The 22,247-nt window shown below is 44.1% G+C and overlaps 1 protein-coding gene and 3 long non-coding RNA genes across 5 annotated transcripts; 3 read left to right on the top strand and 1 right to left on the bottom strand.

Annotated features, from left to right (window-relative positions):
* Window positions 1-1,090: 1,090 nt before the first annotated feature.
* On the top strand, window positions 1,091-11,497 carry NPS (neuropeptide S). Of its 2 annotated transcripts, none has more exons than XM_053949779.1 (5): window positions 1,091-1,272; window positions 6,404-6,566; window positions 8,592-8,696; window positions 9,076-9,157; window positions 10,853-11,497. In XM_053949779.1, the coding sequence occupies exons 3-5, from the start codon at window positions 8,686-8,688 to the stop codon at window positions 11,060-11,062; spliced, it is 303 nt and encodes a 100-aa protein (XP_053805754.1). In that variant the 5' UTR covers window positions 1,091-1,272; window positions 6,404-6,566; window positions 8,592-8,685; the 3' UTR covers window positions 11,063-11,497. The 2 variants fall into 2 exon arrangements, with proteins under 2 accessions (XP_053805754.1, XP_053805755.1); XM_053949780.1 differs by having other exon boundaries at window positions 8,592-8,976.
* A 66-nt stretch (window positions 11,498-11,563) lies between these two features.
* On the bottom strand, window positions 11,564-12,400 carry LOC128791861 (uncharacterized). Its single transcript, XR_008432192.1, has 2 exons — window positions 11,856-12,400; window positions 11,564-11,776 (listed from the first exon to the last, which is right to left on the bottom strand). It is a non-coding gene; the product is annotated as an uncharacterized LOC128791861 (long non-coding RNA).
* A 499-nt stretch (window positions 12,401-12,899) lies between these two features.
* LOC128791863 (uncharacterized) lies at window positions 12,900-13,643 on the top strand. Its single transcript, XR_008432194.1, has 2 exons — window positions 12,900-13,000; window positions 13,155-13,643. It is a non-coding gene; the product is annotated as an uncharacterized LOC128791863 (long non-coding RNA).
* Window positions 13,644-16,448: 2,805 nt separating this feature from the next.
* Window positions 16,449-18,916, top strand: LOC128791862 (uncharacterized). The gene is made up of 2 exons (XR_008432193.1): window positions 16,449-17,141; window positions 18,125-18,916. It is a non-coding gene; the product is annotated as an uncharacterized LOC128791862 (long non-coding RNA).
* Window positions 18,917-22,247: the final 3,331 nt, after the last annotated feature.

Genomic DNA, 22,247 nt, shown 5'->3' with positions numbered 1-22,247 from the left:
ATGGAGGTTTTTGCTTGGTATAAATTGAACCTTTTATTTCTTTATAGTTTTATGTGTTACAGGAAAAAAGAGGTTTTTTTTCATTGTTTACAAGAGGATTTTAGTTTTAAGATTTTGTTTTAGTCTTTTTATCTGGTATTTGATTTCTTTTTTATTGATTTTGATGTTTTTATGCTGTTCTTTTATATTCTTGTATTTTGTTGGGGTTTTTTTTTTTTTTTTTTTTTTTTTTTTTTTTTTTTTTTTTTTTTATGCCACCAATCATTCAGGTGAGTGTTAATTCCAGAGTTTTTCCAGTGCACTCCCGAGCTGGGAATTGGGTTTAAAGGTTGAACCTTCTGAGATGAATAGTGAATTTGTCTTTACAAACAAGCTGTGGGTCTGCTGGTAGATAAAACTGGCACTAGGAGATAAAAGAAACAATGGGAAGGATTCTGCTGATTGATGCATGGAAGATATTTCCTTTTACAAATAAGCTTTGTTTGCTGATAAATGAAATTAGACATTGAAAGATGAAAGAAGCAATGGGGAAAACCCCTAAATTCCCTAAGAATTAAAAATTAAAAGGGAGGGTTAAACATTAGAGGGAAATCTTCGGTATCAGGTGTTTTGGGAAGTCTGAACCTCTCAAGTACCTCAGAAATGGGGAAAGTGAGAAGGGAAATGCAGATGGGAAACTGGGATAAAATAGAGGCTGTGTCCTCCAAAAATTGGAGAGACCCCAGGGGAATTCCCCATGGCCTCTCCCTTGATTGGAATGAAGTAAAAGGAGTCCTCTGTCCCCTTTTTGGCCATGAACCTGATGTTTGTGGATTAGTTTTCCTGACACTTCCCTGCTCCCATGAAAGGCCGGGCTGGCAGCGGGCAGGAAGAAAGGGGCGCTGGGTTTTTGAGCGCTGCACGTTTGCTCCTGGCAGCCAGAGCAGTGCCAAGGGCACGGAGAGCTGCTCCTTTTCATGCCCTGGGCCTTCAGGGCTTTTCCTGAGGGACTGGAGCAGGAAAAGCTGGAGAATATCCCCTGGCCTGGCCCAGGGAGCAGTCCTGAGCCTCAGCACCTCTGGCCTTTTCTGTTCCCCAGAGAACAGGGCTGCATGAGCTTTTCTGATATTGGATTTTGTGTTTATGCAGATTCCTCGGTGCTCTTGATTAAGAAGCAGCAGTTGATTACCTCCAAATGTGGCAGCTGTGGGGAGGGGTAAAAACCCTGAAGACCCTGATGCTAAAAGGGGAACTCAGAGTGTGGAGAGGGGAGAGATGAGCTTTGGAAATCAGGTACTGGTGCAAGTAATAGAAGAATAAAGGAGCCAGGTATCACAGAATCATAAAATTATCGAATCATGGAATGGCTCGGGTTGGAAGGGACCTCAAACCCCTTCCACTGTCCCAGGTTTACTCCCAGCCCCAATGTCCAACCTGGCTTTGGGCACATCCAGGGATCCAAGGGCAGCCACAGCTTCTTTGGGCACCCTGTGCCAGGGCCTTACACCCTCACAGGGAAGATTTTCTTCCCAAAACCCAAGCTAAACCTACTTTCCCTCTTTTCCTGTCACTCCCTGACCTCATTAAAAGTCCCTTTGCAGCTCTAACTTCCAGAGGAGTTACATCAAGCATTGAAACATAATTGGGCACAAAGAAATCCTTGCACAGAGCAAGAAAAATCCAGCCAGCTGCAACAGGCTTTCAGTGAGGAGACAGAAACTTCTCCTGTCTTGTGGTGTGGGATATTTTTGGATGAAGCCTTTTATGAGAGGGAGAGAACACAAGGGGAAATCAGGATCATGTTCAGACAAAAGGCACCGAATTGTTTGATAGCCACATTCCCTTTCTGCTGCTTGAGGACCTTTACGAGCAGCCAAAGTCGCCAAGAATTGATCCAGACGTGGCATTTCCAGAGCCTGCAGAGCGAGGCAGACTCACAGTTTGATTTTATCTTCCTATCGGCCAATTTTAAAGCACAGCGTGCAGCTGGGGCTCAGCTCCTATTTGCTTGCTGTTTAGCGGGTCATTGTGGAGAGGATCCTTCTTTTCAAAAAGGCTTCTGCAGGAAAGGAGTCTCCTTTAAAGAGGCTACAATATCCTTGTTTATTTAAATGGCACAGCCAAGTAGAGAGAAAACAGCCGCGAGCTAAAAGAGCAGGGAGAACAGATGGAAAACAATCTGCATTTGGAGACAAAAAGGTGTGTCCTCTCACCTCCTCCACAGGATGAGTGCTGTTCCAGATGTAGCCACTTATTTCCTAAAGGTTCTTTAGGTCTGGTGTCACAAATTCAAGCTGGCATCTTACCCTTCTCCAGAAATGCCAAGAGCTCATCTGAGGAGCAGCCGAGATGCTCCCTCCCCAGTGCTGCCTGGCTGGGAGGAAAGGGAGTCACCCTGAGCTCTGAGCTGGAGATTTGCTTCCAAATGAGGGGTCCCTCAGCCCAGGAGTGTTTGTAGGGATAAAGAACCTCCTGGCAGCTGCTTTGCATCCACCTGAGCTGTTCTCCAGGGCAAAATCACTCTGGATTGCACACAAAAACCTGCTCGGGGTGAGCAATTGTCCCTTTTGTGGCCAGCCTGTGAGTTCTGGGTATCCTGAGCAGCATTCAGCATCCCCAGTGCCCCTCACTGGCCTTATGGGCAGTTATGGATCCACAGGTTTGTGTCCCAAAACCTCCCAGCATAATTCCTTGCCCTACCTGTGCTGCCAGAAGCCAGTTTTCCCTACACTGCTCCCTTTTCCCCATTCCCAGCTGCCACGGGGCTGCTGGTGTGACATCCCAAGGACTTGGGAGCACAAACAGATGGGTTTGTGCTGGGGTTCTGTAGGGGAAAACATGCAAACTTGCTTGAGCCAGATTATCCCAATAGAAAATATTGGATATGTTTTCCTTTTCTTCTATGTTTTCCTTTTCCCTCTTTCCTTAACCTTATCCATGGGAGAACCTTCAGGTGCAATGCAATAAAATCCATTAAAAATTGTGCCCTTCAAAGCCACCCAGCTCCTTCTCCCTATTCCTTGCTATTTATAATATTTATGTTAGCTTTCCTCGACTCCTTTAAAGTTTGATCCCTTTAAAGTTTGATCTCTTCCTCTAAAGTCACATCAGACTTTCCTACATCCTTTTCTCCTCTCTCTCCTCAAAATCCTTCTCCTTTCCTTGTCTATCCAGGCTCTTTTCTCTTTCTGGCTTCTCCTTCAACAACTATTCAGCCTTTCTCAGATCATCGAGATCTTTGTTGCATCTGAGCAGGAATTTGGGTTTGATTATGACAGGTGTCTTTTTAGCTCAGCACTGACATCTTTTCTTCAGCAGCCACTTCCTGCAGGATCTATTTGAGAGATTTCTGAGTGCATAAATTACGTTGGCACGCGCAAATCAGCGTAGCAAAAATGTTAATTACCTCCACTTTTCCACTGCTGAGCCTCCCCTTGACGGTTTGAGCAACTTTTGTCTGCTCTGCTCTTTCTTTTCAGATAAATTCTCAGAGGGCTTTAGCACTTGGTGCAGAGCTTTATCGTGCTGAGCTTCGTGCAGGTTGTTTATCTGAAGGTGTGCTAAGGAATCTGGCAAAAAAAAACGAGGGGTCCATAAATCAGAAACATTTCCTGACGTGTTCCAATATGTTTTGGCCAAAAGCTTCATTCCTGCCACTTCCCGTGGGCTCCAGCCCGAGCGTGGTGACATCAGCAGGGCTGGGTGACATCAGCAGGGCTGGGTGACATCAGCAGGGGCTGTGTGGCCATGTGGGACCTGGCACAAGGCCCAGGAGGTGCCACGTGCTGTGGGACGTGGGGAGTGGCGACATTTTCCGTCACCGCTTTGGATTCATTTTGGGACACGTGCTGGGGAGTGGGGTAAGGAGCTCGTGCTGCCTCTGCCCACACCAGCTCTGGCTGTAACCAGGAAAAGGAATTTGTATATTTAGAGATGATGATGTAGACTTTAAAATCCTGGGGATGGTGACTGTGACACAGCCCACGATTCCTGTGTGATGTGGGATCAAAAATGGGATTTTGGAGCTAATTTTTCCCCCCTGGCATGGGAGGATTCAACTGTAGCTTCGTCCCCTTTGCCGTGACTGTGACGTGCACAGCCCCAGTGATGCAGGAGTGCTCCAAAATCAGATCCTGAGGTTCACAGTGTCCACAGACCCTGAGCCCTATTCCTTCCATCTCCTGACAGCTCTTGCTGCTCCCCTCCTGCCCGCTGAGCATCCATCCAGGAAAACCAAAGCTGTGGAGGGGGGCAGGACTGGCAGTGCTGCTCTGCCTTGAATGCCTTTTGATTTTCCTCCTCTCACAGATCAAACCTGTGCGTCAGAGGGGGCCTGGCTGGAGCCTGAGCTGCTGCTGGCTCAGGCTGCCAGGGGAGTGCTGTCTGAGTGGAATTGCATTAAAAACTGGCTTTTAAAAAGGAGCCGTGTATCTTCCCAGCCAGGGCACGGTGCCAGGGCTCAGCAGAGGAGCTGTCCCTGCCTGCAAGGAGCTGGAGCAGTGTCTCACTCACAGGGCTTGGCTTGGCAGCACTGGCAGCCAGGAAGGAATTCAATAAACAGCTCTGTCCTTCTGGAGAACTCTGCACGGAGCTGGGTGCCCACAGCAGCCAGCACAGGCTGCAGAAAATGTGTGCCTGACCTTTGATGAGATCACTGCATCCTCCCCAGAGAGCTCTGTGCCAGGTAAATGGCACAGGGGACAGAGCAGCCCCGGGCACCAGTGCCACCTGCTTGGGGGGCACTGCAGGTGGGGGGGCACTGCAGGTGGGCAGGCACTGCCCAAATATCTGAGGGCAGCAGGGGGGCAAGAGCTGAGCCTCCCCAAGCTGCATCATTTGGCCTTAGACCCCCTGACCCTGTCAGTCAGGGCCATTCTTCTCTGGCAGCAGAGAATCCTGGAAAGGGTTGGGTTGGGATAAACCTTAAATCCCATCCAGTGCTGATGATGCCTTGTGGAGGCTGCCCTGGAGCAGAGGCTGGGCAGAGTCACAGAACAAAGCAGGGATTTATTCAAAGGATCTCCTCATGGATCCACCTTGGGCAGCACCAGAGCCCAGCCAGGGCTGCACCCAAGAGGAACCAAAATGGTCCCAAAATGCACGAGCGCTCCCGGGGGCTCTCACTGGGATCAGCTCTGCTCCATTTGCACCTTGCAGTTCATTGTCCCATTCCAGCTTTAGCCCAGGCACTCCCATCCTGCTTGTTTTTCTCTCTCCAGCCCACGCTGTTTGTGCTCCTGGGCTGAGATTTGGATCATTTGCCCTTGGTGCCCAGCTGGAGCAGGAATTGTTTTGTCTCCCTGCTCTATGCAGAGAGCTCAACATCCCCTGAGATGAAGCTCAGACCCTCACACTAAAGCAGCACAGAATCTGAAAAACAGAAAAGCCAAAACCTGAGGCATCACTTCCCTCCTGATGCCTCAGTGCTACCCCTTCCATGGACAGGGACACCTGCTGCTGTCCCAGGTGGCTCCAAGCCCCGTCCAGCCTGGCCTTGGACACTTCCAGGGATGGAAGTGTCCATCCTGACAGCCACCTGATACCCAGTTTTAAGGGGATTAGAGATCTCCATGGCAAGGAAATGCCCAGAATCAGTCAGGTCTATCAGCAGCTCTGCAGCTCCTCTGTGCCTCTGCAGACGAGATCTCGTGGTGCAGCTGAAGGGTTTGGTTGTGTCCCCTTGCAGCAGTGAGAGCACAGAGGGAATGACCCAAGGAATGAACTTTCTGCTTTCTGTGTTTCTTCTCTCTTGGTGTCTTGCTGGGATTTTCTATTATCACTGAGTCAGAAGCAGGTTCATGTGCTGGGAGTGTGATTGATTTCCAACTTGCACCTTGCAGTGGGCTGAAAGCAAACCAGCTGGCTTTTGGCTTTCTTGATATTCTTGAAAGCAAGAAAAAAAAATGGGTTTGGAACAAAATATCCCAGCAGTTTTCTCCAGCAAAGCCATGCTGAGGTTTCACTGGGAGCTTCCCAGAAGGAAATGAGATTTTGAACCTCGCCTTTATCAGGAGCTGTGGTTTTGCAACTTTTGGGGTTATGCCAATGGACAGGTTGAGGTATGTTCATTCATTTTTTGTTTGATCCCTTAGCAAAGTCCCACAATGTCAGTTTAAAACACTTTGGATTGACTATTGGGCTGGAAGAAGGAAATATCATGTCCTAAAGCTTACAGGCTTATCAACCTCAAAACCTTGCAAGGTTTGATAGGCTCAGCTGTGAGTTTTGTGTTGTTCCATATGATTTTTGGGGGGAAAACCAAAGGAAAGCAGCATTGAGGTTCAATACAGGATCCCTCCAACAAGGCAAGCAGGAGGGAAGATTGTTGCTGATACTGCTGCTGATTTATTCTGCAAAAATACAAATTTTATGGATGCTGGGAGGTTTTAGTGTGGTTCTTAATGATTCATTTGACCTCTGATAGCTGCCAGTGAACCCAGCCTGGGAGCAGAGCCTCTGCAGACAGAGCAGGAGACAGAAATGTCAATTGCCACTTGTTCTGTTCAACCTGATTCCTCCAAACCTGAAGTGGGAATATCTGGAATGGAGCTCAATCTCCGTCTGTGCTTCATGCAAGCAAATCACAGGTATGTTGTGTTAAACTGGGAAAAAGAACCTCCAGGGAGGGAGGAGCAAATGGGAGGGTTTGAATGTTCAGGAAATACCTTTGTGTGTGCCTGAGGGGTGGGCAAAGCCCTTGGGCCCCGTGGTGATATCTCAGTGACTCCTGCCTTGGTACCATCTGCAGCTGCAGGTTGGATATTGGGAACATCTCTTCCCAAAAAGGGCTGTCCAGCCCTGGCAGGGGTGGAGCCCCCATCCCCGGAGGGATTTAAAACCCTGTGGAGGTGGCACTTGGGGACGTGGGGCAGTGGTGGCCTTGGCAGTGCTGGGGAATGGTGGGACTCAGTCTCAAAGGACTTTTCCAACCCAAGCTATTCCATGATCCTGTGGTTCTTCAGTTCCAAAGCAGTTTGTGATTTCTCACCTGGCCAAAACCTCTCTTTTTGAGGGATGTGAGAAAGGTGAGGATAGGAGGGACTGACCAGACCCAATGGGAGATCACCTGGGCCTCAAACAACTCACAATTTAAAAAAAAATTAAGTCAATAATGCACCAAAGTTTACCCAGAGAGTCTCAGACTGAACCTGGAAACCCTGAGCTTTAATCACCAGCCTGTCCTGGCCCCTCACCTTCCACAAAAAGTGTTGTGTGAAGGTTAATTTCAGATTAAGACGGAGCTGGACTAAATGCACACACAATGAGAGCTGAGCTAAGCTGTGCTCAAGCAGAATCCAGCCCAAAGCGCTTTTCTGTGCAGCAGGAACACGGCCTAATCCTCTTATCCTTGGAGTTGGAGGTCCTGGACAAGTGAGAATGGGAGGTTCCATTCAAAGAGAGGATTTGCTCTCCGAATGAGGCTGGAAATGCAAATAGTCACCTGCTCTGCTGATGGGTTTATAAAGGGTTTGAAGCTGCAGGCTTTAAATGAGGCAAATTTCATCCTCGTGGGCATGGAGAGTCCTGAAGAGCTTCACCAGCAACCACAATTCCTTTAAAACCACTTTATCTTTTTAGAAAGTCATTTCAGAGTCGTTGGCTTTTGTCAGCCAGGACGTGATCAGCACCACCACGATGAGGGAGAAATGGTCAACCCCAGGCTGAGATCACATCAGGAATTTTTGTTTAAAACTCCTGAAGGCTCTTCCATGTCATTGGGTTTCTCCTCGCAGCTCTCTGGCTCCTGGAATGAAATGCACTTTATCAGGAGACTGAATCACAGCACCATGGAATCATTGTGGTTGGAAAAGACCTTCCAGATCGTCGAAATGATCTGAAATATTGCAGTGAAATTTGGCACCGTTTATAACAGCTCACACAAAGGTCTCTTCTGGAGCCCTTGTCCATTGATTTTTCAGTGTAAACACCAAAGGAAATGCAACATTTGGGGCTGGTGCCTCACTGTGTGCACGTCTGACACTCTGTGGCTGTCAGAAATGATCCTCAGTGTTTTCTTTAGAACCCTGGAATGGTTAAAGTTGGAAAAGCTCTCGGATCAGCGAGTCCAAGCATTAACCCAGCATGTTTTTGTAGACATGGTGCTCATTCCCAGAAAAAAATAAATGGAATTTAATGTTTTTCAGCATTCCCTGTGCAGTCCAACATTCCCAGACCTTGTGGGATTCAGCACTTTCACACCACTCTGGATAAATAAACCTCAGAATCCCCTAAAATACTGCACCATTAAATTTGTTGCAGCAACAAATGATGCTTTTAGACATGAAACATTTGCTGTGCTGCTAGAGATTGACAGAGTTTATTAATGAGATTAACAGAGTTTATTAATCCTGTAGAAGTTTGGATTGGCTAAACTCAGTGTGGGCTGAGATATGGCTGCATAGTAGAAATTAATGTCCAAAGAATTTTGATTGTCAGAAAAAAAAAAAAAATTTGGTGTATTTAGAACTAAGCATGTAAAAAAAAATAATGTTGGGGGGATAAAGATAAGAAAAAAATATTATTCTTTGTATTGTGCTGTTTAGAGTAGAATAAGACTCTTTGAGGAATTTTCTACTTAAAATGCACTTTTAATGTTTCTCCCTTGCTGCCAGGCTTTGCAAGGTCTCCACCTGATATATTGGAAGTGGTAACAAACTCTTGAGATGGATTTTTGAAATCTTTAGACCTCTGACCAGGCTTGCAGTGATGACACAGAGGTAACAATAAAACCACTTGAGAGACATTTAATGGGACACTTTAAATGAAATCCCCGGGCTTGGTGATGGCAGCTGAGAGTGTTCTTGCCATTTTCCCATTTAACAAGAAGAAAAGGCCAAACAAGGAGCAATTAGTCAGAATAAAATCAGCTTTGATGACATTTTCCCTCCTGAACTCTGGTATAAAATGGTCACCTGAGGAAGAACTGAAGGGATATGTGAGGAATTTGGATGTGGTGCTGCATGTTCACACACACAGTGCTGGGTAAAAAATGAGCAGGTAAAGCCTCCGCGGGGTTCTTGGTGCATGGGTTGATTTCTGTTCACATTTTGCTTGATTTTGGTCCAAATTTGCATTAATCTCAGCTTTTCTTTGAAGTCTATGCAGGTTAAACTTGGTTTTCATCCTGTGGATCTCCGTGACATTGGTGTGCTCGGCTTACCCAGTTGGCCCTTCCATGGTAAGTCCCATTCTCTAATTAATCCCAAATCTGTTTCATTCCTCTTAAATCACTTCTTTATTTAAATTAATTTTGTTTGCTTGGTTGCTTCTTTGCTGCTGTGTTTTTTTTATTTTTTTATAAAACTAAAGAACTTCCTTGTATTAAAGCTATTGGTTAAATATTATTACCTAATTTTCCTGGAGCATTGCCTAATTTTTCCTGGTGTTATTAATAAAATATGCAAGCCTCTGAAATAATCATGTGAGCAACTCAGTGCATATTTAATGTGGAGTGTGGAGAGCTGAAATCCTGGATGGAAAAGAGAAAATCACAAATCTCCTCTCCATTTAATCTGAATTCCTTGCATATCTCAAAGAGGTGCAATTAGAGATATATGTATTAATTTCACTTATTGCTAGTGAATTTATCAATTAATTAACTTATTTATAATCAATTGATTTATTTAGACACAGCTGGGTCTGAGTAGTCACATTTCCTAATGGATGGGTTCTCTTTTATGGCAATGATATCATGGTTAAAAGGACTTTAATTGCTTCAATAAATGTCTAAATAAAAGTTATTTGTTTGGGAAAATCTAGTGAAATAGCAGCTGAAAATTCAAAAGGAGAATTTCTCTGTGCCCCGTTTTTTGGTTTTTATAGGGTTTTTTTCTTGCAAAAATTAAAATTCATTAGGGGGAAAATTCAGTCTGGGGAACGCCTTGTCAGTGGCAGAAGGTGTTGGCTGCAGAAAAAGTCATTAAAAAACAACAAAAAAAATTAACTTAATAACCACTATTAAAGAAGAGCAATAAAACACTGAGTTAAAAAAAATCCTAATGAGGTTAATGGCAATTTTACCAGCAATGCCAGGTGTTAATCCTATGGCTTTGCATGGAATTTTTAGAGACGGCAGAATATGACTTTTAAATGGAAAATCAGCTGGGAAATCAGGATATGATGAAAAACACACAGAGCAACCACAGACATGCCAGGAAATGGTTTTATTTTATAATTCAGCAGTAATTAAAACCAATTTATTTTAAGAGCTGTTGAAATATGTGAAAGTTTTTATGTAGTTGGCTTTTTTTTTTTTTTTTGTCCTATAGAGTGCAAGTAAAAGGAATGTGTGCAAAACCCTGGATTTTTGTCTGAGCCTGGATTTTTATGCAGACTTTTTAAAATTCCCGTTACTATTTTGTTATTATTAAACTTACTCAGAACTACTTCCAGAATTGGTCATAACTACTGGAAAGCATCCTCCAAATTTTACCTTTACAGGTATTTTTGTTTTCTCTTACCTGCAATTTAAGCCTCAGAAGTTCACACAGGTTATAAAAGCTGGTGTTTCATTTTTCCCTGAAAAAAATCTCATTTTCCAGCAATAAACACCCATATTGTTCCAAGGAAACTGTGTCACAGCTGGTCAGCATCACCGAAAACAATTCATATCATACTCTAAACATAATTGTATCAGTATTATAGACCAGAAAATATAAAAAGCTACGAAAAAATCTGATTTTGAACACGATAAATCCTTAGAAAATAACAGCTCATCCCTGGCATTCAAAGCATAAATTGCTTTTGTGTTTCTACTTTGCTCTGTATCCTGAACAAGTCCTGGCAAATACACGAATCCATAATTTTACCTTCTCTTATCTCTTTTTTTTTTTTTTTCTCCTTGTTTGTTTGTTTGTTTGCCTTTAATCTCCAGAGCTCCAACCCTTTTTATTTGACCTGCTGGCTGCATGGGAAATGGGATTCGTGCCTGGTGCTGCTGAGCAGCTGCCTCTCCAAGGTGGGCAGGGGTGAGCAGCTGGCTCTTGGGAAGCCTCTCCTGGAGTCCCCTCTCCACAAACGGTCCTTCCGCAACGGCGTCGGAACGGGAATTAAAAAAACTTCCTTCCGAAGGGCAAAGTCCTGAGCAAATGTCCCAGAGCCCGGCCCAGGTTTTGACATCTGAAGTTCCAGCCGTTGCTTCCAGTCCCTTTTGATGCTTTTTTGACAAAGCCACCTCTGACAGAGTCGCCGGGCGTCGGTTTCCGAGCGCCGCGAGCCGAGCGGAGCAGATGGGAGCGCTCGGGAAGGGCTTTGTTCCCAAAGTTACACTGGCATAAAGTTTTGTCTCGAAATGAATGTTTTCATTTGCTTAATTTCCCTCCTTTATCAGGTTTTAATCAAGCTGCTCTTTGATTAGTACAAAGATAATCCCGTGCTTTGAGGAGATGCGTGCGCACAGCCTGTGGGGAGGACGGAGTATTCCCAAAATCCCTCCTCTCTGCCAGGCACGAGACATTCCTGTGCTTTCCCATCCCAAATCACACTTACTTGAAGGCAACTGGTAATTTTAACACAGATTTAAAGTACACTTCATTTCAGGTTTCCAATGATATGAAGGGCCGCTGGTGAAGGAATCAGGCCCCACTTGTAACTTCCGCTGGTGATTTAATGTAGTTATTTAAAATGACTTTGGCAGGAAATAGTCTCTGGAGATGTCTCATCTCATATCCAGAAGAATCCTGGGAAGTCACTCTAAGGCAGGGAATCAGCACCGTTCCCTGTGCCTCAATTAATTGACTTAGGTAGGCAACACCCAGCTGATGAAATGTGCCAAATCTGGGATTTTTTTTTTCATTTCCTGTTGGGAAAAAAAAAATAAAACAAGGAAAAAGTCATTTGATGTGAAATATGTAAATGTGGTGTGGAGGAAAGGTCACCTGATGAGTTACACACGGGTGAGTTCTACTTGTGGCTGTGTCCCCTGAGTGTAACCAGGCTTGGAAATGTGGCAGAGTGTCTCTGCAACGCCTTTTGCAGTCAAAGCTGTGATATAAACTACAATAAATCACTCTGCGGATGTTTTCTAATATTTCCCTGTTAAATATCATAGCTCAGGAGATCGTTTTTAACCCTACAACGAGGTGGTTTGGTGTCAGCACCTCTGTGATGCCCTGCCTGAGCTCATGGGGAAAAGTGAGCCCAGCGTGGAGCTGTGCTGGTGGGACAGCAGGTTTTTCTGGATGATTTCTGGCTGATCCAAGGAGATCAAACACGTTCCTGCCTGTCTTTGTCCAGGCTGAAAAGTTTAACATATCCTGGTTTTTAAAGTCGCTTAAGCACTTGAGCTCTTTTGGGGTCGTCTCGAGGTTGCTGAGTTGAGTGGGAACCATGGAACCCAGGAACCATGAAATCCTAGGATCCATGAAATCCTAGAAACCATGAAACCCAGGAACCATAAAATCCTAGGATCCATGAAATCCTAGAAACCATGGAACCCAGGAATCATAAAATCCTAGGATCCATGAAATCCTAGAAACCATGGAACTCAGGAACCATGAAATCCTGGGAACCATGAAATCCTGGGAACCATGAAATCCTAGAAACCATGGAACCCAGGAACCATGAAATCCTAGAAGCCATGAAATCCTAGGAACCATGGAACCCAGGAACCATGAAATCCTAGGATCCATGAAATCCTAGAAACCATGGAACTCAGGAACCATGAAATCCTGGGAACCATGAAATCCTAGAAACCATGGAACCCAGGAACCATGAAATCCTAGAAGCCATGAAATCCTAGGAACCATGGAACCCAGGATCCATGGAATCTAAGGAACCATGGAATCCTAGAAACCATGGAACTCAGGAACCATGAAATCCTAGAAACCATGAAGTCCTAGAAACCATGGAACTCAGGAACCATGAAATCCTAGAAGCCATGAAATCCTAGGAACCATGGAACCCAGGAACCATGGAATCCTAGAAACCATGGAACCCAGGAACCATGAAATCTAAGGAACCATGGAATCCTAGAAACCATGGGATCTTAGGAACCATGGAAAATGCCTAAGGAGTGTGCTAGGTATTTCTTATCCTTGGGTACTATCAGATGGGAGCAAGCCCAGGGTGGCACCATGGTGACACTGCAGCTGGGCATGGCCCTGTGTCACTCCTGGCTGCTGGCATTTCAGCCATGGCAGATGTCCTGCAAATTTTCCATCTCAAACACTCTCCAGGTCTCTCCAGCACTCCTCAGGGAGCAGAACTTCACTGCCTTTGGCCACGGAAAACAGAAGGGCTGGGAATGATTCCTGGCTGGTGACAGAAGCAGAAACAGGTCCTGAATGCAGCTGTGGCTGCCCCTGGATCCCTGGCAGTGCCCAAGGCCAGGCTGGACACTGGAGCTTGGAGAAGCCTGGGATAGTGGAAGTGTCCCTGCCATGGCAGGGGGTGGAAGGGGATGAGCTTTAAGGTTCCTTCCATCCAAACCTGTCTGTGATCCCATAATTCCATGATTCCATGATTCCATTCTGCATCTGCACACGGCTGTGGGGATGGAGGTGTTTTGTCCCAGTGCAGAGCTCTGTCCTGCTCATATCCCCACCCAAACTATCTTTCAGGAAAGCAAAAATCCCAAACGCATTCAGATTTACCTTTGTTTGGTTTTTGAGATCTGTTTTTGCTAACATTTTCCTACATAATCAAATATATTCCTGCCTTGGTAACCTGGCATGAGCAAAGTTGTCTTTAAGCCAACAGAACTCTGCGTGGAGCTTGGAAAATCAGGCTCTTCCCTTTCATTTATTGTGCAGGAATGAGAGTAACTCATTTAGTGTTTTGGCATTTGTCTTTGAGCAGGGCACGTTCCAGAGGGATGCAGAGCTGCTGTCCTGCTCCCACAGACCTTCCTCCCCTTTTATCAAAAATAAGGGATGCAAGAAAAATTGGCTGCTGGAAAAACCCCATTTATGATTCAGCCAGCCCCTGACAGGCCACACTCCAGCTGGAGGGATCTGCATGTACAAAACAATGGGACCAGGGGGCCACCAAGAGCCATAAGTCACCTAAATCACCTAAATCCAGAGCAAGCCTGGAAAATGTGGATTGCCCAGCTGCCTTTCAGGAGTTCTGTCACTGGAGGGCTGATGTGGCCATCTCAGACACAGAAGACTCGCCCTGCAAGGCTGAACTCATCTCTGAACTTTAGAGGTGCCTTTGTTTTGGAGAGAACAGAGTGACCTCCGTGATCCCTGTCAGGAAATAAGGATCTGACAGTGCCATTGCCAGGCACTTCAATTTTTATGCTGACAGGAACTGCAAATATGGCAGAAAATGTCTTTTTTTTTCAGTAATAAGTGAACAATGGGAACAACTGTAGGGGTGCCAACCTGCACCGTAATTAATGTATTGTCATTAATTTTATTTCTTTCTGCAGAACAGGGATTCATGATGCTGTGAGAAGATAATTTGTGATTTTTTTTTTACTATTTTTCTTGGCTAACATAACAGAAAGGGAAAAGATCAAAGAGTTCAGAGGGTGGGAAAAATGGTGCTTTGTGTGGGGATTGAGGAGCAAGTTGGGAAGTTGGGAATGCTCTGGCCACTCTTGGCTGAGTAATTCAGTCTGTGACTTTAGAAAAATAATTTCTACTCAATTTCCCTGTCTGAAAAATAAGGAACTGCCTTCATTGAGCCATCTTGACTAAGCAGTGTCATGACTGATGGATTTGGTAAGAGCTTTGGGACAGAAAAAGGTGGTTTCAATAGCTGGAAAGGCTGAGGGAGAGGACATGAAGAATTCCTGAATCTATAAGGTTTGTTTTTTTTTCTTTACTTTGCTCTAACTTATATCTATCTCTGGAAGCTTTAGACATAAATTTCCAGTGATGATTCCTTTTTTTTTGGGCTGTGAGAACCATCCCTGAGCTGAGCAATCACTGTTTGGAGCAGCCAAACTCAATTTGGCCAGTTTTGATTCTAGTTCAAACTAGAAACCAGATTTCCCTAGATTTACTGAATAAATGACTTTTATTTTGACATTTATTGAAGATTTAAACTCCTTTTAACTGTGCTATCATTGCCATAAAGAGAACCCATCCATTAGGAAATGTGGTTATGTGGCTACTCAGATCCAGCTGTGTCTAAATAAATCAGTTGATAATAAATAAGTTAATGAATTTATAAACTAGCCTGTGCTGGGCCCTGGGGTTGGGCTGATGCTACCCTGAGGTTGTGGGAGATGTATCTCATCCCATCTCATCCCATCCCCATCCCCACACCTGGAATGGCACCTTCCAAGGAGCACAACATGTCACCTGCTGCTCCTCTGCTCCCCAAAAAAACCATCTCTGCCTTAGAAGATTTGAGGTTTCCACAGCTGAGCCTGAAGGGAACAAATCCCATAAAACACCACCAACAAAATCTGCCCAAAGACAAGAAGAGGAATTAACACTTTTCTTCTTCTTCACAGGTTATTGGCAAGGAAGGCAATTAAATAGCCTGATGTAATAGCACCTAATTAACTTGCAAGCCTGAGAACTCCTCGTTGTAATGACATCCCAATACTCGGGTTTCTGATTGCCCAGCACATATTAAAGTATGGATATCACATTCAGGTTTCCTAATTTGCTATTATTTGCCTGTATGTGGTAATTTATTCCCTGAAAATACCAAGAAGAAGAAAGGGAGAAATCTCTTGCTGCTTTTAACTCTGGATATAATTTTGACCTTAAGAAAGAACAAGACAGATATGAGAGAGTATATTAGATGTTATTATTACCGTAATAAAAGAGAGATAAAAATCATCGTGCAGAAAGGCTCTAAGACAACTATTAACCATTTGTCATATAAAGAAAATCAAAATTTAACTTATCAGAGAGTCTGGCACTTTAAAGATTTATCATGAAAAATTACTTCAAACCGTGGAGCATTTATGCAGAATGTCATTGATGAGCTGTCTGCTTAAATGTTGAAAGAGTTTGGGGAAAGATTGAAAAAAATGTCAAAGATATGCTTTGTATCAGTCTCACCATATTTAAATTTATTTTTGGGAGTGAAGCAGCACGGCAGGGCTTTCTTCTTTAAGGAAACAAGCTGAGCTCACTGTCCTACCCCAGTGGGCCATGGCTGGTGAGAACAACTGAGGTGAGGATGGACCTTGGTGACTGAAAAAGTGACACTGCTGAATAGCAAACATCACTCTGGGGTTGGGGTACAGAGCAAATTGGGGCTAGGGCAATTTTTCCGTCTTTATGGTGATAGACAGTCTTTTTCTTCTAATTCCTTGCCAGATTGGAAGTCACTGGGTTGCCGATGTTGGAAAAGAAGGAGATCTTAAAAGCTCGATCGGCTGAGACCCATCTTTTCAACTTCTTCATGTGAACCTTCCAGAGCACATGTAAGGGCTCATTGTTAATATCATTGTCACTAGAAATGCTAGAAATGCTAGAAATGAAGGGGTGGGACTATTTTCAGGCTAAGAATGATTTATTGCTCAGATAAACATCAGTCCCAGAGGCCCTGAGATTTTAGAAGAATTCAGCCACAGCTCAAGAGCAGTCACAATTCTTTGTTCCAAGGCAATGCAGAACTTTCTAACCCAATGGACAGTTGCCACAGGGTTTGTTTTGCTTTTCTAACCCATCACCTTTACTCACTTCTGCTGCACTGAGGATACTTTTATCTAATGGGCTTCTAACTCACAGGCACACATCTGCTTCTGTCATAACTGCTAAACTCTTCAGTGTTTATAATTAAAGTTATAAGAGAGTTTATTCCATAATAGAATTTATTATAACTCTATTATTCCATAATAGAGTTTATTCCATACCCACCTTAACCACACCTCTACACTATAAACTCTTCACCATCTTACCCATGCAGTTTCTCACTTACTTCAGGCATATTCTTACTTACAACTATAGAATTATGAGTTTATGATTTTTCTGCTTAATATCTGTGCATTGTATTTTCACATCAATCCAAGCTTCTTCCAGGGCTGCAGATCAAACCCTTCAGTGTCTGTGGGAGTTTCTGTTTTTCTGATTGCCACAGGTGTGACAGGAAATGAGCTGTGGAGAGCAGCTCTCCAGACATCATCCCCAGATTTCATCCCCAGCTCACTGGAAGAACAGGGAGTGATGGAGCATCTTCCACAGGCTGTGCCTCAGATGTTCGGCACGTTCAGGGTTGGAATATTTTGTGTTCACTCTTGGTCAGACCTGGTGAGTCTCTATGGCAACCCTGGAGCACCTCACAGAGCTCTGAGCACTCAGAGACTCCCCTGCCCACAGAGCTTCCACAGAAATTTCTGTGCTTTGTGCCTAAGGGCTCTCCTGACCCCCTGAACCTTAACTGGGCTTTCCAAACTGCAGCCAAATCCCAGAGCTGGGAGCTCCACACGGAGCCCAGGCTGCTGTGGTTGGCTCTGTGACTTCATTAGCATCTTAATTAGCAGCATGACACTTGGCTGAAGCCAAGGTCTGGGAGGATGCTGTGGAAATTTATTGTTAAACTCAGTGATGTCAGCATCATTCCAGAGTAATTTCGGTCTCCCCAGCCCTGCTTTGCTTTATTTTATAACTAAAAATCACACTCTCAGTAGATGATGGTTATCATGTTGCAGAGGAGTATTTACTTCATTTTCAAGTAAAAATCATCAATTAATTAAAAAAGAACAAATGGCTCCCAACTTGAGTAAAGAAGAGTATGTATGGGTAAAAATGGGGGGAAATTGTATAATGAATTATGTAAAATGTTCATGTTGATTAATTTACACAACCTTAAAGGAAAGAATATAATTTATTGTTCAACTCAGTGATGTCAGCCTCGTTCCAGAGTCATTTTGGCCCCCCCAGCCCTGCTTTGTTTTATTTCATAACTAAAAATCACACTCTCAGTAGATGATGGTTATCATGTTGCAGAGGAGTATTTTCACTTCATTTTCAAGTAAAAATCATCAATTAATTAAAAAAGAACAAATGGCTCCCAACTTGAGAAGAGTATGTGTGAGTAAAAATGGGGGGAAATTATATAATGAATTATGTAAAATGTTCATGTTGATTAATTTACACAACCTTAAAGGAAAGAAGGCAATTGCCCCATGTGGGTGGAATTGGGCTATGAAAAGATAATTATGTACAAAAAAATTTGATGTTTCCCTGTTGCAAATGTGGAGTGTTTTTATATTTTCTTTGCCTTTCTGCAGATATTAATGACAATGTCACTGGATTTCTCATGGAGTATCCTGAGCAGGAAGGGATCCACGAGGATCATCAAAGCTTCGCTCCTAAGGGAATCATCCTCATGGATGCTCCTGCCTGCCCGGAGCTGGGCAAGCCCCTGGCAGACCCAAACCCCACATCAAATCCATGCAGCTCAAGGAGGCCACCAAAGCCCTTTGAGCAGCCCACGTATTTTCTCTATTTTTGTATCAATCTGGCGTTTTCCTAAATTCCTACCAGCTAAATTTCCTGGATTTTCTGCTGTCGGTGCCCAGGTGTTTGTGCTGCACTTTTTTGAACTCCTCAGAGTGGCTTTTTCCAGAATTAGGCAGAAGCCATGTGAGGATGAGATCTCCAGGATCCGTTTGCTCTTCAGCATGTGGAGCGTGGTGCCAATTTGCATATTTTGGTACTTGAACTTTACAAATCACTCCTTATGATCAACAAATAAGGTGTCATTTACGTGCTTGTGTTTAGGAAATGAGTTACATTCATCTTCCCTGTGTTCTCAGGATGAATTCAGGTGTTTTGGCACAGAGCACTCCCCTCGCCTGCCTCGTGCTGTTCACCTGTCAAAGGCTGTACCTCTGAGCCTGTAACTGCTTAATTAATGATATTATAGATGCTGTAGCCTTACCAACTGGATTGTTTGGTCACTGGCCTAAGCTGGAAGTTTTTCAAAGGCATATTCAATGATTTAGCTTTTAATTCAGGTAAAATACCTTGCATTTCAGATGGATTTAGTCATATTGCATTAAAAAATACATATTTTTTAAGTGTCTGATGGCTGAAGACAGTTTCATTTGACAAATTAATTGCGAAGTGATTTGCAGATGTGATTGTTCATTAATGGCTGTTAATGAATGAGGGTGGGCAGGCCCTGGCACAGGTGCCCAGAGCAGCTGTGGCTGTCCCTGGATCCCTGGCAGTCCCCAAGGCCAGGCTGGACACTGGGGCTTGGAGCATCCTGGGACCATGGAAGGTTGGAATTGGATGGGATTTAAGGTCCTTCCAACCCAAACCAGTCTGAGATTCCATGATCCCCTCACACCATTTGCTGCTCCTTCCAGCTCCTTTCCAGTGGCCAGGAGCTTTTACTCCACAGCAACATCTATTTCCTGCATTTCCAGCAAATGCAGAAATTTTATTTTGTGTGCAAATGGTGGAAAGAAACGAATCTCCCTCATTATCCTGGAATGATGGGATGGAAGGGATCCCACATGACTCATCCCTGGCATCCACCAGCGGTCACTGCCAGCAATGTCTCAATAGTTTTATGCTGTATTTTGTTGGTGATTGCAGCACAGTTGTGTGTTTTCCTCAATTCCATGTTAAATGAAGAGAAAAGGCCCTGGTCAGCAGGGGCAGGGAGGCTGGTGCTCGTTCCTGACTGATGGAACAAACCCAGGGGATTCTGCTCGGGGTCGCTGACAGCTCTGATTTCTGAGTCACTTCTGAAAGCCTGACCTTGAGGAAATGCTTCATTTTCCCTGTAAATAAAAAGTGGATTTCACCTGCTAGAGGGGGAGAGGGAAGTGATTCTTCCTGCTCTGGTAATATTTTGGTGCTGTGGAGTTGCAGACGCAAATCCAGGAGTTTTCCAGGCAGGAATGCTGCACACCTGACATGGAGCCTGGCAAAAATTCAATTAAAAAATGGGACTATTTCTCCTTTTCATACAGGAAACTCCCCCACATTCCCTGTGCAGGATTCCTTGGGCAGGAATCTGGCTGATTCTGCTTCTGCACTTGGCTCTTACATCCAAAATTTTGAACTTGTCCTTTTTCCTTCCGCTGTTCAATTGATGGGATTTTCTGCTCCCACTTGGAATTTGTGTGACATCCAGACACTGCAAATTAATTTTTGTCAACACTACTGCAGGGAAAATCATAACTAATTATGGGAACAATGGATAACCAGGCAGTGGCACAAGGGAGATTTCCAGAGGATCAAGGAAGGGTTAAAACTGGATCTCTAATTCCCATTTTTTGGGGGTGTGTTTTGTCCTGCAACTTCCACAAGAAAAAATTCCAGGGGAGCTAAAAATCTGTGGTGACTTCTGTACATTTTGCTTTTTCTTTTTTTTTTTTTTTTTTAATGATCACAAGTTTAGATTTTTAAATTAGGTGTGACTGAGGATGGGAGAAGTGGTAATATTTTCCTAGCGAGCCTGAAGCTGCTGCAGGTTAGCATTCCATAATTATTTTTGTCAGAAAGACGAATGCCATCCTAAAAAAAAAAAAAGTTGGAAGCTCACAGCACCTCGGCTTTGATATATGAATATTGCCACTGTGGATGTTGGAGTGGCATTCTGGATGCTTTGTGGGTTTATGGCTATGAGACATTCCTTGGGCTGATTCAGAAACACTTTTCCTACACATTTTAAAGCAACTTTTGGTCTTTGGCTTTTTTTTTTTTTTTCCCTATTTTTTTTTTTTTGGCTCATCTGTGATTTCAAAACACTACTGGAAGTGAAGTGAAGAGGTTGGAGGATTTAGGAGATATTCATCACACAAAATTCGTAGTCACCTTTTAACCACCTCTAGTTTAATACCCTGCAATGCCAAGGAAGTGCTGCACTGCATTAATTCCCACAAATTCCTGCTGGGAAATCACAGATCCCTCACAGAGAACTATTACAACAGGTAATATTTCATGTGTGTGAGGTTTTATAAATTGCCCACCCTCCCAGCTATACAGATATCACGAAAAAGTCGTTTATGAGAGAAGATTTCCCAGCACTGTAGTAGATTTTAAATGAAAATAGCAGCTTTTGTTTGAAGCATGTTTGTGCCCTCAGCCCCAGCCTGCCGAAGCACTTTGCAACCGGAGCTGGTTAAAATACCATGGAAAAAAAAAGCAGGAAAATGGGAGACTGCCCTCTAACGTCAACAAATCCAGGCAAAGGGAACTGGAAAGCAGCGCCGGGAGATGGAGGGATAAGGACTGGCTCTGGACGAGCAGAATTTGGAGTAGAAAAGTAGAGGAGCATTTGAAATTTGGGGGTTTCAAAAGCATCAAATGCAGCTGAGCTTCCAGGAAAAGCCAAATCCGAGTCTCAAATTCCATTTGTTTCTCAAATCCTCCCCCGGCTGAGGCTTCATCTGTTTCCTTCCTGCCTTTTAGTGGGATGAACATTTATTGGGATTGATCAGATGATCCATTGTGACCACTTCGGACTTTAGCCATTCTAGGATTCTGTTTTGCATGGAAAGGTGGACTCTAAATACAGAACATTTCATGGCAGTTGTTAAAACACTCAGATTAAGTAAAATAAATATGTCTTGGATCTTGTACCACTTCCTATTGCAACAAATGTGCCTTAAAAATATCAAAGATGCCCAAAAAAGAGGAAAATTCAATATTTGCATTAATATCAAAGGGCAGTGAACACAGGAATGGTCCCAGTGTGAGGTCCTGCTCTGTGATCTCGACACCAGCAGATTTTGGGGATTTGTTTTCCCTTGCTGTGGATTTCACATTCATGGTGTGACCACCAATTCACACCCAGGGACCAGTGCTGCTTTTCCAGGGAGAAGGGCTTGGGGAATAAACATGAAAGGTGTTCCCAAAACACTCCAGACTGCAATGTTTAATTTTTTTGATCGCTCAGGCAGCTCCCAGGAATATTCACAGGGGAAGGACACCAAGGTGGATGTAAATCCAAACATGATTGAAACATCAATCACTTATTCATGGAGAAATATTTACAGTGGGGGTTTTTTAACTTGACAAAGGGATAATGAAATGTGTATCCTAGGGGGGTTTAGGGGCAAATTTTATTCCAAACAAACACAATGAATGCAGAAATTGTACGTTCACCAAGTATTGAAAAAGGCCAGGAATGAAATAAACCCCAGAAGAGTTGAAATCAGGCTGGCCAGGACTTTTCTCCAACAGTTTTCCATTGGAAAATGCCAGATCATAATGAATGGAGTGATCTGTGGAAATCAATCACTCCTGACAGAGTCACAGTGAGGAGCATCCCCTGCCAGCTGTCAAGCTCCTGCTCCAGTCTCCTTCAGGAGCAGATCCAGGATGTTCACCCACCTGGACACACATCCCATGTCCCACGTCCTTCCCAGCCTGGAAGCCACCAGAGCCATG

The sequence above is a fragment of the Vidua chalybeata genome, chromosome 8, assembly GCF_026979565.1.
Source record: "Vidua chalybeata isolate OUT-0048 chromosome 8, bVidCha1 merged haplotype, whole genome shotgun sequence".
NCBI lineage: Eukaryota > Metazoa > Chordata > Aves > Passeriformes > Viduidae > Vidua > Vidua chalybeata.
Note: the sequence above shows the minus strand (reverse complement) of the source record. Positions and strands in the feature narration are given on the sequence as shown.